General features: G+C 40.8%; 1 protein-coding gene across 1 annotated transcript in view; it reads left to right on the forward strand.

Moving 5' to 3' along the window:
* The window catches only part of LOC109475236 (dedicator of cytokinesis protein 7-like), a 32,964-nt gene extending 21,037 nt beyond the window's left edge, over nucleotides 1-11,927 (forward strand). Inside the window, exons 34-49 of the mRNA XM_019775837.1 lie at nucleotides 270-378; nucleotides 713-941; nucleotides 1,336-1,488; nucleotides 2,251-2,409; nucleotides 2,952-3,064; nucleotides 3,261-3,324; nucleotides 3,608-3,724; nucleotides 4,402-4,545; nucleotides 4,950-5,087; nucleotides 5,525-5,659; nucleotides 6,560-6,740; nucleotides 7,141-7,286; nucleotides 7,590-7,733; nucleotides 8,182-8,288; nucleotides 8,617-8,772; nucleotides 9,229-11,927. Coding sequence (XP_019631396.1) covers nucleotides 270-378; nucleotides 713-941; nucleotides 1,336-1,488; nucleotides 2,251-2,409; nucleotides 2,952-3,064; nucleotides 3,261-3,324; nucleotides 3,608-3,724; nucleotides 4,402-4,545; nucleotides 4,950-5,087; nucleotides 5,525-5,659; nucleotides 6,560-6,740; nucleotides 7,141-7,286; nucleotides 7,590-7,733; nucleotides 8,182-8,288; nucleotides 8,617-8,772; nucleotides 9,229-9,265 — 2,132 coding nt within the window. The 3' untranslated portion in view covers nucleotides 9,266-11,927. The remainder of the gene's footprint in view (nucleotides 1-269; nucleotides 379-712; nucleotides 942-1,335; nucleotides 1,489-2,250; nucleotides 2,410-2,951; nucleotides 3,065-3,260; nucleotides 3,325-3,607; nucleotides 3,725-4,401; nucleotides 4,546-4,949; nucleotides 5,088-5,524; nucleotides 5,660-6,559; nucleotides 6,741-7,140; nucleotides 7,287-7,589; nucleotides 7,734-8,181; nucleotides 8,289-8,616; nucleotides 8,773-9,228) is intronic.
* Nucleotides 11,928-13,620: the final 1,693 nt, after the last annotated feature.

Below are 13,620 nucleotides of genomic sequence, written 5' to 3' on the forward strand. Positions count from 1 at the left end.
TGATATTTCTAAGCCTTGTTCTTGGAATCTTAAGATTTAATTCTCATCCTCTGATGTTAGTATGACGTCTGACAGTTCACCATGTACATTTTGTACATGTAAAAAGGCTAGGTGTAACAAATGGTATAATATAGCCTGCTGCGTGCCTGCGAAGCTGGTGTTTTACACAAGGGTGGTTATACCAGGTATACAGATACAGAATCTGATGTACTCTGTCGCTGTGTATCTCAGTGTATAAATGTGTTTGAGATGTGGTTATGTTGCTCCAGTTCCAGCAGGAGTGACCTCGCCCACTGCAGGGGGCATGGCTGCTGACACACGACTCAGGTGGAGGAAGGACCTCACGCACTGGAAGGAACTCTCAGAACAGGCGGACAGGTTGGTAGTTGCTGTAGTACAGTAAAGTACCTGTAAGACAAGACTGACTGAGGTTTGGGAGCAGTCTTACCAGATGTACATTGTGTAGGCCATGCCTACCTTTCAATAAGAATCAAATCAAATTTATGTTAAATTTGTTTCAGTCCAATTGGACTGCCAACCACTGCTGGCATTATGTTTCTCAGGGATTTATGTTGGGACCACTTTTATTAAAGTTTTAAGATCAATATATTTTCTTACCATTGAGGGGATGACAAAGAACATTGAAGAAAGTCTTTTTAACCACAATTGGTTAACACAGACAAATTAAAAATATCATCTGCCTTTCTTCCAGACCCAGAGACACGGAGAGCCAAGCCTTTATGCAGGGTAACCTGGCAGCGGAGGCTAACATGATCATCCTGGACACCCTGGAGCTGATCGTACAGACTGTGTTAGTGTCGGACTCCCTGCAGAGTCTGCTGGGCAGTGTGCTGAGGGTTCTACTTCACTCCCTGGCCTGTCACCAGAGCACCTACGTACTACAGAACCTGTTTGCTACTCAGAGGGCCATTGTCTTCAAGGTAACATGCCAGTATCCTCTGTGTAGGATTTACTGTTAGTAGTGGTATCGAATGGCCAAGTACATGTACAAAATGTAGCTAAGCTAGAAAACAGGTGATTGAGAGGTAACAGGTTTGATTCCTGACCAGACATTGCGTCTTTGCAAAAGGCATTTTAAAGTTTATCCATTCCACTACATGTAGGTGTAAAATGGGTACTACCTGACTTTGGTTGGGGTGTAAAAGGCAGTGGAAGGAGAAGGATGGGCTCTGCCTTCCAAAACTGTGCCCTAGACACAGTGGATTAACAACCCACTGCCCCTACAGCCTCAAAAAAGCTATTGAACTGTACATGTATGTGTCCTTTATCTCTTAAATTTCCAACTTTATCTATGATATGTTCCTTGTTGTCCAGTTCCCAGAGCTGTTGTTTGAAGAGGAGACAGAGCAGTGTGCAGACTTGTGTTTGAGACTGCTGAGACACTGCAGCTCCTGTATCAGTAACACTCGCTCACACTCCAGCGCTTCTCTTTACCTGCTCATGAGACAGAACTTTGAGATCGGAAACGTGAGTTCAAATATTTCAGCACATATTGTGGTTGTATATGTATTATGTAAGGAACTAGAAAAAGCCAGCATAATAAAAAGTCCATAATCAGTACCTACCTACCTACCTGCCTGCCTGCCTGCCTGCCTGCCTGCCTGCCTGCCTACCTACCTGCCTACCTACCTACCTACCTACCGGCCGACCCAAATACCTACCTACCTACCGGCCGACCCAAATACCTACCCAAATACCTACCGGCCTACCCAAATACCTACCCAAATACCTACCGGCCTACCCAAATACCTACCCAAATACCTACCGGCCTACCCAAATACCTACCCAAATACCTACCGGCCTACCCTACCTATATACCTACCTAAATACCTACATACATATATATAAATTACATATTTATCATTTACGGGAAAATACCTATATACATATATATAAATTACATATTTATCATTTACGGGAAAATATGTCATCTTATACCTTACCATGAACATGATATACGTCAGGGGTGCCAAAGTATTCATACAAATTTTACAAATAAGTGTCCATCACAATTATCAGTTCAACCAATGATAACATGGCAATTAGAGAGTGGCTGCATGTCAATCAGATATTTCTGATTTTTATATTTGACCGAGATAGGCTGGACTATAGGATCTGAGTCCATTGGGGGCAGCCAAGAGCAAAAAAAAAGTCAGTTTACAAGAACTGCTGTTTTCTTCCCCAGAACTTTGTCATTTTGTTCACAAGACATGCCATTTTGTTCCTCAGAACTTTGCTCGAGTGAAGATGCAGGTAACTATGTCCCTGTCGTCCCTGGTGGGGTCCTCCCAGTCCTTTAACGAGGAATACCTGCGCAGGTCGCTCAAGACTATCCTCATGTACGCACAGGAGGATGCTGAGCTACAGGGAACCACCTTCCCTGAACAGGTGTGTGTGTGTGTCTTCTACTTACAGTACATTGTATATATCTATGGTTAAATTGGTGAAGGTTAGACATCCAGGTTAACAGTACTCGTAGATGCATACATTATAAATTAATGTACATAGAAAATTGAAACTCTATTACTGGATAAATTACACTTAGAGAACTTCTGGAAGTTGTGGGATTTCCGTAATTTATCGAGAAGTAGAGTCTGCATTTTCTATGTACATTTATAGTTGTTCATGTATGTATCAGGGTAGAGGCTTCAATCTGGTAGAATCAGCAATTCTATGCATAAAGATCCATATCAGATTCTTTGTCTTACTGTTAAATGAAATGTTATATGCTGTGCCTGGTTACCCATTTCGTGTGTGGAAAGTTTGCCTACAGTGTAGAAGGGCTGTAATGTGTTCTCAATCCCATTGATTCATGTTTGGACCACGTAACTCAAGTTACCATCTTGTTCACTTCAATACATTTTGGTTCATGTTTGTTTGTTGTTTTGCTGCTTGTTTGTTTACCTGTACTGTTTCCATGGTAACCACAGGTGCGAGACCTGGTGTTTAACCTGCACATGATCCTGTCAGACACGGTGAAGATGAAAGAGTTTCAGGAGGACCCTGAGATGCTGCTGGACCTCATGTACAGGATAGCCAAGGGGTAGGCTACGTTATGTACACACTAGACATATAAGTACAGAATGTACTGCATTTTTTCATCATACAGACGAGAGATTATCAGTCATTACAAGAAGTCTAATGGCATCAAACGACTTTTTCTCTTGGTCAAAAGTTGGCTAGAAGATTTTGAAGTGTTGTATGCGTGTACAGCTGACAATTCTTTTTTTTTGTTCCAGATACCAGAACTCTCCAGATCTCAGGCTGACCTGGTTACAGAACATGGCTGGCAAGCATACTGAGGTAAATTGTAGTCACATTGTATTGATTACAATATTTTCTATGCAAACAATAAGATGCCAACAAACTTATGAACATTTTCTGAACTATTTGACAACTGCTGTATTGATTTATGATCAACAGTTACTAACTTACTTGTTACATCTTATGTTTATCAGTATAACCAGTAAACTACAAGACTTAGTGATCTTGTTGGACTATCTTAAGCTTTTTAATGCCTATCTGGCCTCAGCAACGATTGTTGATATATCATTCTTGAATTACCGATCCCTGTGTTTTTTCACAGAGAGGAAACCATGCAGAGGCAGCCCAGTGTTTGGTCCACTCAGCAGCACTGGTGGCAGAATATCTCAACATGCTGGAGGACAAGACTTACCTGCCCATCGGCTGTGTCTCCTTCCAGGTATGTTGGTGCCCTCAGGCCCCAGTGCTATGCCCTTTGAAAAGTCACTTTACAGCAACATGCATTTCCTCACTTGACTCATGCTAAAATGAGTGCCTAATTTTGGTTACGGATGTCCTCACAAATAGGACCCTGTGTTTGAAGAGAACCACACCTCCAGATCCAGTAATATGTAAAATATCCCACCAGTCCACAACACTTAACTGAAAAGAGCAAGGGTCCTGGTTGACGTCTTGAAAAAGTCACCTGTTACGTCACATCTTCTAGAAATGTGGTAAATCTCATGAGCTCAACAAATAGATAAGATTGACAGAACATTACGTCGATGAAGGTTAGACATCCAGGTAATACGATATGCCAAAAAACAGTTATTCAAGCAACTGGATATGATTTTGAAAACGTCAGACGTTTCAGCTAGTATCCACTAGCTTTCGTCAGTGACTGAGAGACCAGAGGGGAAAGCAGGTTTATATACACAACCTGTTGATTGATATGCAAAGGGCATAGGAGCATATCAATCAACAGGTTGTGTATATAAACCTGCTTTCCCCTCTGGTCTCTCAGTCACTGACGAAAGCTAGTGGATACTAGTAGAAACGTCTGACGTTTTCAAAATCATATCCAGTTGCTTGAGTAACTGTTTTCTGACAGAACATTATTTCGCTTTCATGTCACAGAACATATCGTCCAACGTGCTGGAGGAGAGTGCAGTGTCGGATGATGTGGTGTCCCCAGACGAGGAGGGGATCTGTACAGGGAAGTTCTTCACTGAGCTGGGGCTGGTCGGTCTGCTGGAACAGGCTGCCAACGCATTCTCTATGGTGAGAATGCACGCTTTTTAAATTAAAGGCAGCTACTCCCATGTTACGTGCCTGGGAAGCTGGTGTGTTACTCTGAGAGGCAGTTATACCGGTACAGAATCACAGATATAGACAGGCATCCAATGCAATTTCAGGGCAGCAAGTCTGTCTGATGTCAACATTTACTGCCATTTCTTAACACATTTCTGTATTCGTTTATATTTGAAGTGTCTGAACTAGCCCAAAACAAGCAGCTGCTTCCATCAATGACATCACATTTTTGCCCCACAGATGCTACAGGATAGAGTTGATTCAGCTTACCACATTTAAGATATGACCTTCAAAGTAGATCATCTTCTTTAACAAATCGGGGTCTGCTTTCTGTGACTTTTGATAAAGCTAAATGTTCCCTTGTGTTTCTAAAGGCCCAAATGTACGAGGCCCTGAATGAGACCTATAAGATCCTGATCCCCATCCACGAGGCAGAGAGGAGTCACAAGAAGCTGGCCACCATCCATGGGAAACTACAGGAGGCTTTCCAACAGATTATCAAACAGGACCAGGTACGGGGTGGAAGGAAATCATCATAAATTATACATGTAGCACAATTTTTTCATAAATCTTTGTTGCTTTTGTCTGCTCTCTTGTGCATAATGTTATGCTTGCAACATACACTTTTCTAGTGGTCATTAGTACAGCTTGGACTGTAGAACTCACTCATACATGTAAATGATGCTGTACAATATTTTACCTTCTTGATGTTGGGTGGGCCATTTGTTGTTGGGTGGCTACTTTCCTTGCAGCCAAGGGCTGAATTGAGAAGAGCTAAGCAATTATTGGGGGTTAATCGCAAGGGTCTGGAGCAGCTGCCATTCGGCCCTAAATCAGGTGACCGCATTAAGACCCCAGGTGCAGCCATAAGACTGTAAGGATTGAACCACTCACACCGGGAAGGACCCCTACTCTTTTCGATAAGTGTGCTTGTGTTCCCTTTCCCCAGGCTGGGAAGAGAATGTTTGGCACGTTCTTCAGAGTGGGCTTCTATGGCAGCAAGTTTGGAGACCTGGATGGGGAGGAGTTTGTGTACAAGGAGCCGGCCATCACTAAACTCCCCGAGATCGCACACAGGCTGGAGGTAACATTTCTCACGCAGATAAGAGATAACTTTCTATAATTTTCATAGATGTGACAGAGACTGAACGGTTGAATGAAAGTTCTGAACAGGAGCTATGAGGTTTTATAGTTATTGAATCAGATATATCGTGTGACAGAGAGTTAACAGTTGAATAAAAGTTCTGAACAGGAACTATGCAGCTCCAGATGTCTTACTGAGAGACAACCAGTGTTAAAGATGTTGATTTAGCTTGAGGAAAAAATCCATTTGAGATACAGCATTTTTTAATAACCCTTGATATTTTATCTATGGACATAGGTATCAAAAGATGATGCATTCTTATACAATATTGAAAGTTATGCATAACCCAAACTTTATATAGTAGAGGGGATTCATTCCTCAAGCTACCGACATCTTGCAGACGCAGTCGTCCCTCAGTAAGACATCTGGAGCCGCATAGTTCCCGTTTAGAACTTTTATTCAGCCTGTCACACGACCGGTTTCGCCTGTGTGGCTTCTTCAAGTGTACAGAGGCTAATGACACAAGTGCATGAAGTTCTCACTTATATACCTTTCCAGTGCATAGTGCCCTCAGGTCAGTTACATGGCGTTCAGAATGCCTTGACCTGTTACATAGTTCGTTTTGACCTTGGTTGACCTACTACATGACGTCATCTATTGTTCTAGAACAATTAAACATGTCATAAAGGTCTTGTTTACCATGTTACACAAAACGAAAAATCAATAAAGAGAAATCCATCTTCTTCGAGGTGTAGTCTTCTCCTTCGGTAGCTTGAGGAATGAATCCCCTCTACTATATACTGCATAACCCAAACTTTAGTTTGAATAGTTTTGAAGAGGTATTGATTGTCTTACCCAAAGTAAGATTTCAACATCTGTTATTCGTTCTTGTCCGTACAGAGTTTCTATGCAGACAGGTTTGGTCAGGACCTGGTGGAGGTGATTAAAGACTCGAGCCCTGTGGACTCCTCCCGACTCCACCCCAACAAGGCGTACATCCAGCTCACCTACGTGGAGCCGTACTTCGACTTGTACGAGATGAAGGACAGGATATCGTACTTCGACAAGAACTACAATCTGAGTCAGTCTTTTTCTTTCTTTGAAATTCTCAAGTTTATTAGAATTCAGTGTTCTTTTCAGGGCAACAGAATTTTTTACTAAATAATTGAAGGGTCCAGGTATATTCTAAAACAGACTAACATGCTATATAATATTTAGTTTTCTGAAATAGATAGGTGGGGAGAGATTAGGTTTAACATGATTGACAGGGTTTTGACGATGGCCCTGGGTCCAAGGATGTTCCCACTAGGAATGTATGAGACATATTTCATCATTTAATTGCATGAGTAATAAAAAAGGTAATTATTCTATAAAAAGGAAGTGCAATTCATGAATGCAAACTATATCTACTTCCTGCCCAGAAGTTTGAAGTCTCTGACTTCTTGTTTCAATTACTGTATTCTCTATTTTGCCAACCCCAGGGCGCTTCATGTTTGCCACACCCTTCACGAAAGACGGTCGTGCCCACGGAGAGCTGACAGAACAGTACAAGAGGAAAACTATCCTCACCACAGCTAACGCCTTTCCCTACGTCAAGACCAGAGTCAGCGTGGTCTATAGAGTGGAGGTACAGTTCTCCTCACTTTGGAGTCTTTTTTGTTGTTCTCTAATGGCTAAATGGTTAGGCCTCAAGATGAAGGTTTGATTCTTGGCATTCCAGTCTAGATGTTGTGTCCTTGAGAAAGATGATTTTCCTCACTCCATCAAGGTGTATAATGGGTAACTGACTTCAGTTGGGGAGGTAAAAGGCAGTGGAAGGAGAGGGATGGCCTCTGCCTTCATATACTATGTCCTAGACACTGTGGATTAACAGTCCACTCAAAAGTATACAAAAATGTATGAAAATTTGTTTTATTTTCTTGCTGTCCAGATTGTTCTGACTCCAGTGGAGGTTGCTATAGAAGATATCCAGAAGAAGACAAAAGAGTTGTTCCTGGCCACGACTCAGGACCCAGCCGACCCGAAGATGCTACAGATGGTGCTGCAGGGCTGTATTGGCACCACGGTTAACCAGGTAGGGATCACCACTGCACCACTGTTAACCAGGCTGAGATTAGGACAAATAACTGCTTTTTAGATGTATCAGTTACCTTTTCTCACTAGCTCCATAGTTCTCACTAGGCTGTATGGGCCTCCTATGCTGTGATTTGGACCCCTTGTACTGTGATTTAGCCCTCTAAACTGTCCTTCAACCAGTGTAGAGGTGTTTCTTTTGTGGGAGAACCTTGTGGCCCTTCATAAATCTTTAAGAAAAATGAATATTTGACTTTAGAATGAAGCTATAACAGAGGAAAAACATAACTTTACAAAACTGTCCCTCAGTAAGCAGGATATAGTGTATCTGGATTATGAGAACCCTGGTGAGAACCCTGACTGCTCTAATCACAAAACTAATATGCGGCGGGTACATGGTGGTTTAGCAGTAAATGTTATTTGATCAAGATGTGTGTTTCCTTCCACAGGGCCCTCTCGAGGTGGCCACTGCGTTCCTGACGGACCTGCCTGATGATCTGTCCCTGGCCAAGCACTACAACAAACTCAGGCTCTGTTTCAAGGACTTCTCCAAGAAGTAGGTTCTATGAATGATTGTCTCCTGATTCTATCAGATAATTATTATAGCATTCAACACCACTTCAAGTCATGTTTTTGTCAATGGCAATAAGTGGCTTATAATAAGTGGTCCAAGCATGACCCCCTAAAGTCATTATGAAGCAAGTTTAAACTAATTTCCAACACATGAAATTTGGACTTACCCAAATTTTCCACTGAACAACTCCAGTCTTTGTCAAGGAATGAGAAACACATTACTACTATTAGTATGCAGATGTGGTATTCGAATCTTTCCTTATCAAATAAATTTATGTCATAATTAAATAAGATATTTTTCTCCTGATCAGATGTAGCGATGCGCTGAAGAAGAACCGCAGCCTGATCGGTCCTGACCAGAAGGAGTACCAGCATGAGCTGGAGAGGAACTACCGACGCTTCACGGAGCGACTCACGCCATTGGTCAACGACAAACGAATCATTAACATAATGAGGAACACGAGAAGGTGAGGTGCATGTGTGTCAGCTTGCAGTGCCTGCTGAGAAAAAACAACATGCACTTGTGTGAAAAATAGACTAGAAGCTGCGTTAGATTTTCAAGCTAGAAGTAGGCTGTAGAACAAGCTTTTCTGATCTGATGCACTTGTACACCAAAATATCACTTGAGAACCTAATTTCTTTGTGAAAAATAGACTAGAATCACTAGCTTTAATAGATGTTCAAGCTAGAAGTAGGCAGCATATAGTGTGCTGTATGTAGTAGAACAAGCTTTTCTGAGCTGATGCACTTGTACAAGAAAATATCACCTGAAAACTTGCTGTGTTTTTCACTGGCCTGCTCTTTTGTAGTCACCGTAGACTGTAGACGTACATTGTAGGCTCTTCTGTAGCTTACTTACTAGCACTAGCTGTATCAAAGACAAGAATGTTTCCCTGTTACATGAAATGACTCTTTCTGCACAGAGATGCAGTTACTGGCTACAGAAAGACGACAGTGTAGACTCTGTGGTCCAGACCAGATGCCTTTATACATGGCTGGGATGAGAACGTACAAACCATTGCCTTCAGAACTGTTGCACACATTCGCACACAACAGCAAACTTCACCTATGCAGCGATATAGCCAGAGAGCTATACATCGTGCCTGCTCCAACCTAGGGGTTGCAAACTGATCTGCACAACAGACTGGTCCTGGCTGTCAATCAAAATTAGCATTCAACCAATCAGAGATTGAATACACCCTGGCTTTCAATCGTAATTAGCAGCTTAACCAATCAGAAATCAGATGTGTCCTGGCTGTCAATCTTAATTAACAGTTCAACCAATCAGAGGGCAGATGCACATTGATGAAATGTGTGCATTTTTGTGTTTTTGTTTCGCATTTGACCAAGGTAGACAGGACCATAGGACCAGTCTGTTGTTCACCTTGCTGGGATGCGTAGTCCCCTATACTATGCAGAAATTCATAGAAACACAATAGGCTTCTATATACTAGGTGTCTTAGGAATATACGGATCTGATTGTAACATTAACTGTGCCTAGAAGTAGAATATAAGATTTCATTGCAGTTTTTAATCCGGTCTCTAGTTGATTGAAGTGTTGAAGAGAGGAATATGCTCGGTAGCTTGGTAAGGGCATGTCAGAGTCACCCAAGTGTTCAAAGAAATAATCTTCAAGTTGGGAGCACATTTCATGGCTTGAAAGGAAGAGCAAAGGTAACATCATACACAAACATGTGGCTTTTTACAGCGTGTGATGTCACTTACAGTTTACCCTCTGCAATACAAACATTGGTATGGCCCATGCAAACTGTGCCACATACTATGTACTGCCTAAAGACAGGACCATTAGGACGTGGGGGGGCATTACTGGTATTAAACAAAGGAAGTGGAGGAGTGGTATGACTTCAGTACCAGAGAGATAGTAGTTGGATAGAATTAATTCAAAGTTTGAAATGAAGAAACCCAAGTTTAGCAAGGCAATACAAACACAGACATACACATGTCCAACTCATGTTGCATTCATATTCTTGTTGTGGAAGCTTATTTTGAGGCATGATAAATGCATATAAAAGTTGGTTTGTTTCATTCCAGAGTCACTTCTCCCTGATACTTTTTGTATGAACATGTGTCAGGTTAGTTGATGGTGGAAAATTTGAGTAAATTGTTACCATTCCAAGTCAGTATTCAACAGTTTAAGCCCTACATTGATTCATTGTTCTGACTATGAATGATGCTTCTGACTGTATAATAGATGATAACTTAAAGAAATATCAAACAGATGTGTGCTTTGTTATGACTAATGTCTTCAGTATTCATTTCAAGACATTTAGAAATGATTTTTGCATCATGTGGGATTTACTATTCCATTCCTTGTACATAATAGTACTGGACCAATATAGATTTGCTTATCCGTAATCTCTAACTTTGAATGTTTATAAGTATATCAGACATACATGTTGACGTTGTTGAGTGATAATTTGTATCTGTTGCAGTTACATGTAGGTACTGTTCTGAAAACTGTTTGAAACTAACTCCAGTTTCAGTTATTTTTTTCTCTTGTTAGCCATTGAGCTGTGACTTAAACTGTGTGCAGGAATGTATATATTTACAGTTAAGCTCAAATTAGAAAACCATTGTTTGTAACAAAGATGTGATTTGTTTTGTTTTGTTTTGTTTTGTGGCAGCTATATATAACCTAGACTGTGCTTCAGTACTTTGAGGATTAATGTTGTCAAAGCTTTACTCTGTAGACATTTGTATTTACCACTCTCTTTTGTTAATACTCAATGAATGAATGATGCCTGTAGCTTCAAGAGATATTGGGAGAAACCACAGACTTACTGGTATGTATGAAAGGAAAACATTAACAACACAGAGTGGGGTATTCTACCATAGTGTATGTAGCTCTTTCTCAATGATTGTCAGTGCTTGAGTACTATGTATAAGGTAGATTGTATATTTGGTACTGTATATTGTTTTTGTTGACAAGATTGTTTGGTATTGTATATTGCTTTTGTTGAGAAACTTTTACTTTAAGCATCTACACATTATGCACCTATATGTGTACCTGTGACAGACAAAAGCACAGATTCTGTTTGGACTAGCTTTGTTACTTGCAATCTACACAGCACTAATGTTTAAGTAGAACTATTATAATGATAAAAATAGTATTACCATGTTATTTAGCCATTGGTAACTAAATCTACTATCAGATATATTAAGATGAGCTGCTGCCTAGGTGCATGCTAGAAACGAGATACTATATGATGTGTCTTGTAGAGAATCATGTTAAAGAATCGCACAGAAAGGACTTTAGGGTAAGGTGTCTGGTACCTACATGTATGCTGAAACAAAGCAATCAGAGATGGCAGACTTTGCCCTCTCCCTGTTGGTCAGAGAAAGACACCCAAAACGAAAGCATTCTACTCTTTGCACCTACAGTTACTATACTTAGTATATTAGGTACCAGACCCTACTCTCTGTCTCAGTACTACAAAATGTAGCTGCTCTTAGCCGATGCCTTGAGACTCAGTGAAGAATCTTAGATGCCTTTCTCATCTCACTGTCTTTCTCCACACATCAATTGATGATGTACAACTTATACACAAGCTGTAGAAGACTCAAAAATGGATATTAATGAATTAAACATTTGTGAAACGAAGGTCTGTGTGAGTCATTTCGATTGAGTCCCTTGCTTAAGATTTGAGCATTTTTCCTTTGAGGAGCCGTTAAAAAAGGTTCTGAAATAAGATTTGTATCCTCGGTGACGATTTTTCCAGCAATGAAGACTTAATCATGGGTAATTTTAAGTGCAATAAAATATCACTAAGTTTAGAATTGTGTGACTGAGGCATGGGAGTTTCTTTTTAAAAAAGACGGGAGTTTTTTTTAATGTGTGAAAACTATAATGACAGAAATATTGACGAAAAAGCCCCTTGTTCAGCCGCTCGTAAAAGTCGTTCTGGAAATGTTTGTCTCAAACTGAACATATGCAGGACTAAAACGGTTCTTTCCTGATAAATTCGCGATACTTAGATAGTCTGGGCGAGTTTCAATGTCAAGAACAAGGGCAGGAAAGACCTGAAGTAAAACCCCCATAAGAGCCCATCGCGTTTCCCCACTCGCGAAATGGCCAAATCTGGGAATGAGCGAGGCTTCCTTAGCGAGATACGGCCCTTTTCGGAACGGGTGCTCTGAAACGGGGGTGTGATAGGGGATGAATATCCGAGTTTTCATTTTTAGAAAAATGAAACTTTTGACATTTTTCCGCCGCCTTATTTTCAGACTATACTCCTGATAGTCTTCACTATATTCCTACTTATTGCCTTCCAACAAATTTTCTTCGTTCTCGAGTTAGACGTCAAAACGTGTTTTTGCGATCAGCTGATCGCTTGCAGAACTGGTCACTTTCTTTGCAGAAGCGGAGTTTTCGCCGTCGGAGACATTACCATGTGAATAAAAACCAAGCAGATGTCAGACGTGCACTATACTAGTACTATGGCAATGCCAGGCAAGTCACGCCGTTGCCTCCCACCATCTGCTTGGTTTTCTGTCATATGGTAATGAGATCGACACCGAAAATTTCGCTTCTGCAAAGGATGTGACCAGTTCTGCAAGCGATCAGCTGATCGCAAAAAAACGTTTTGACGTATAACTCGAGAATGAAGCAATTTGTTCGGAAGGTAATAAGTAGGAATACAATAGAGACAGTAAGGAGTATACTCTGAAAAGAGGGAGGCGAAAAAATGTCAAAAGTTTCATTTTTCTAAAATTGAAAACACGGATATTCATCCCCTATCACACCCCCGTTTTCGAGTCCCTGTCTCGAAAAGGTCCGTATCTCGCTAACGAAGCCTCGCTCATTCCCAGATTTGGCCATTTCGCGAGTGGGGAAACGCGATGGGCTCTTATGGGGGTTTTACTTCAGGTCTTTCCTGCTCTTGTTCTTGACACTGAAACTCGCCCCGACTACCAAAGTATCACGAATTTATCAGAAAAGAACCGTTTTAGTGCTGCATTTCTTCGTTTGGAGACAACCATTCCTAGAACGACTTTTGCGAGCGACTGAATATGGAGCTTTTTCGTCTGCAATTTGTAGTTTCCATGTATCCAAAATACTGACTAAAACGCCCCATTTATAAAAAATGAAACTCTCATACCTCCTTTACACAGTCCTAAACAGTTTCTATCTTAATTGAAATATTTTTGATTGCGTATTAGCCATTCATAGATAACATTTCATTCATAGATAACATGAAAAAAAGGGCTATCACAAATACAAAAGAACTCAGAACAATGTGTAATAGACTTTTATTGTAACAGTTATTGAGAATATACATAACATCAATGTTGTT

Source organism: Branchiostoma belcheri, unplaced genomic scaffold, assembly GCF_001625305.1.
Source record: "Branchiostoma belcheri isolate BF01 breed outbred unplaced genomic scaffold, Haploidv18h27 scaffold33, whole genome shotgun sequence".
Taxonomy (NCBI): domain Eukaryota; kingdom Metazoa; phylum Chordata; class Leptocardii; order Amphioxiformes; family Branchiostomatidae; genus Branchiostoma; species Branchiostoma belcheri.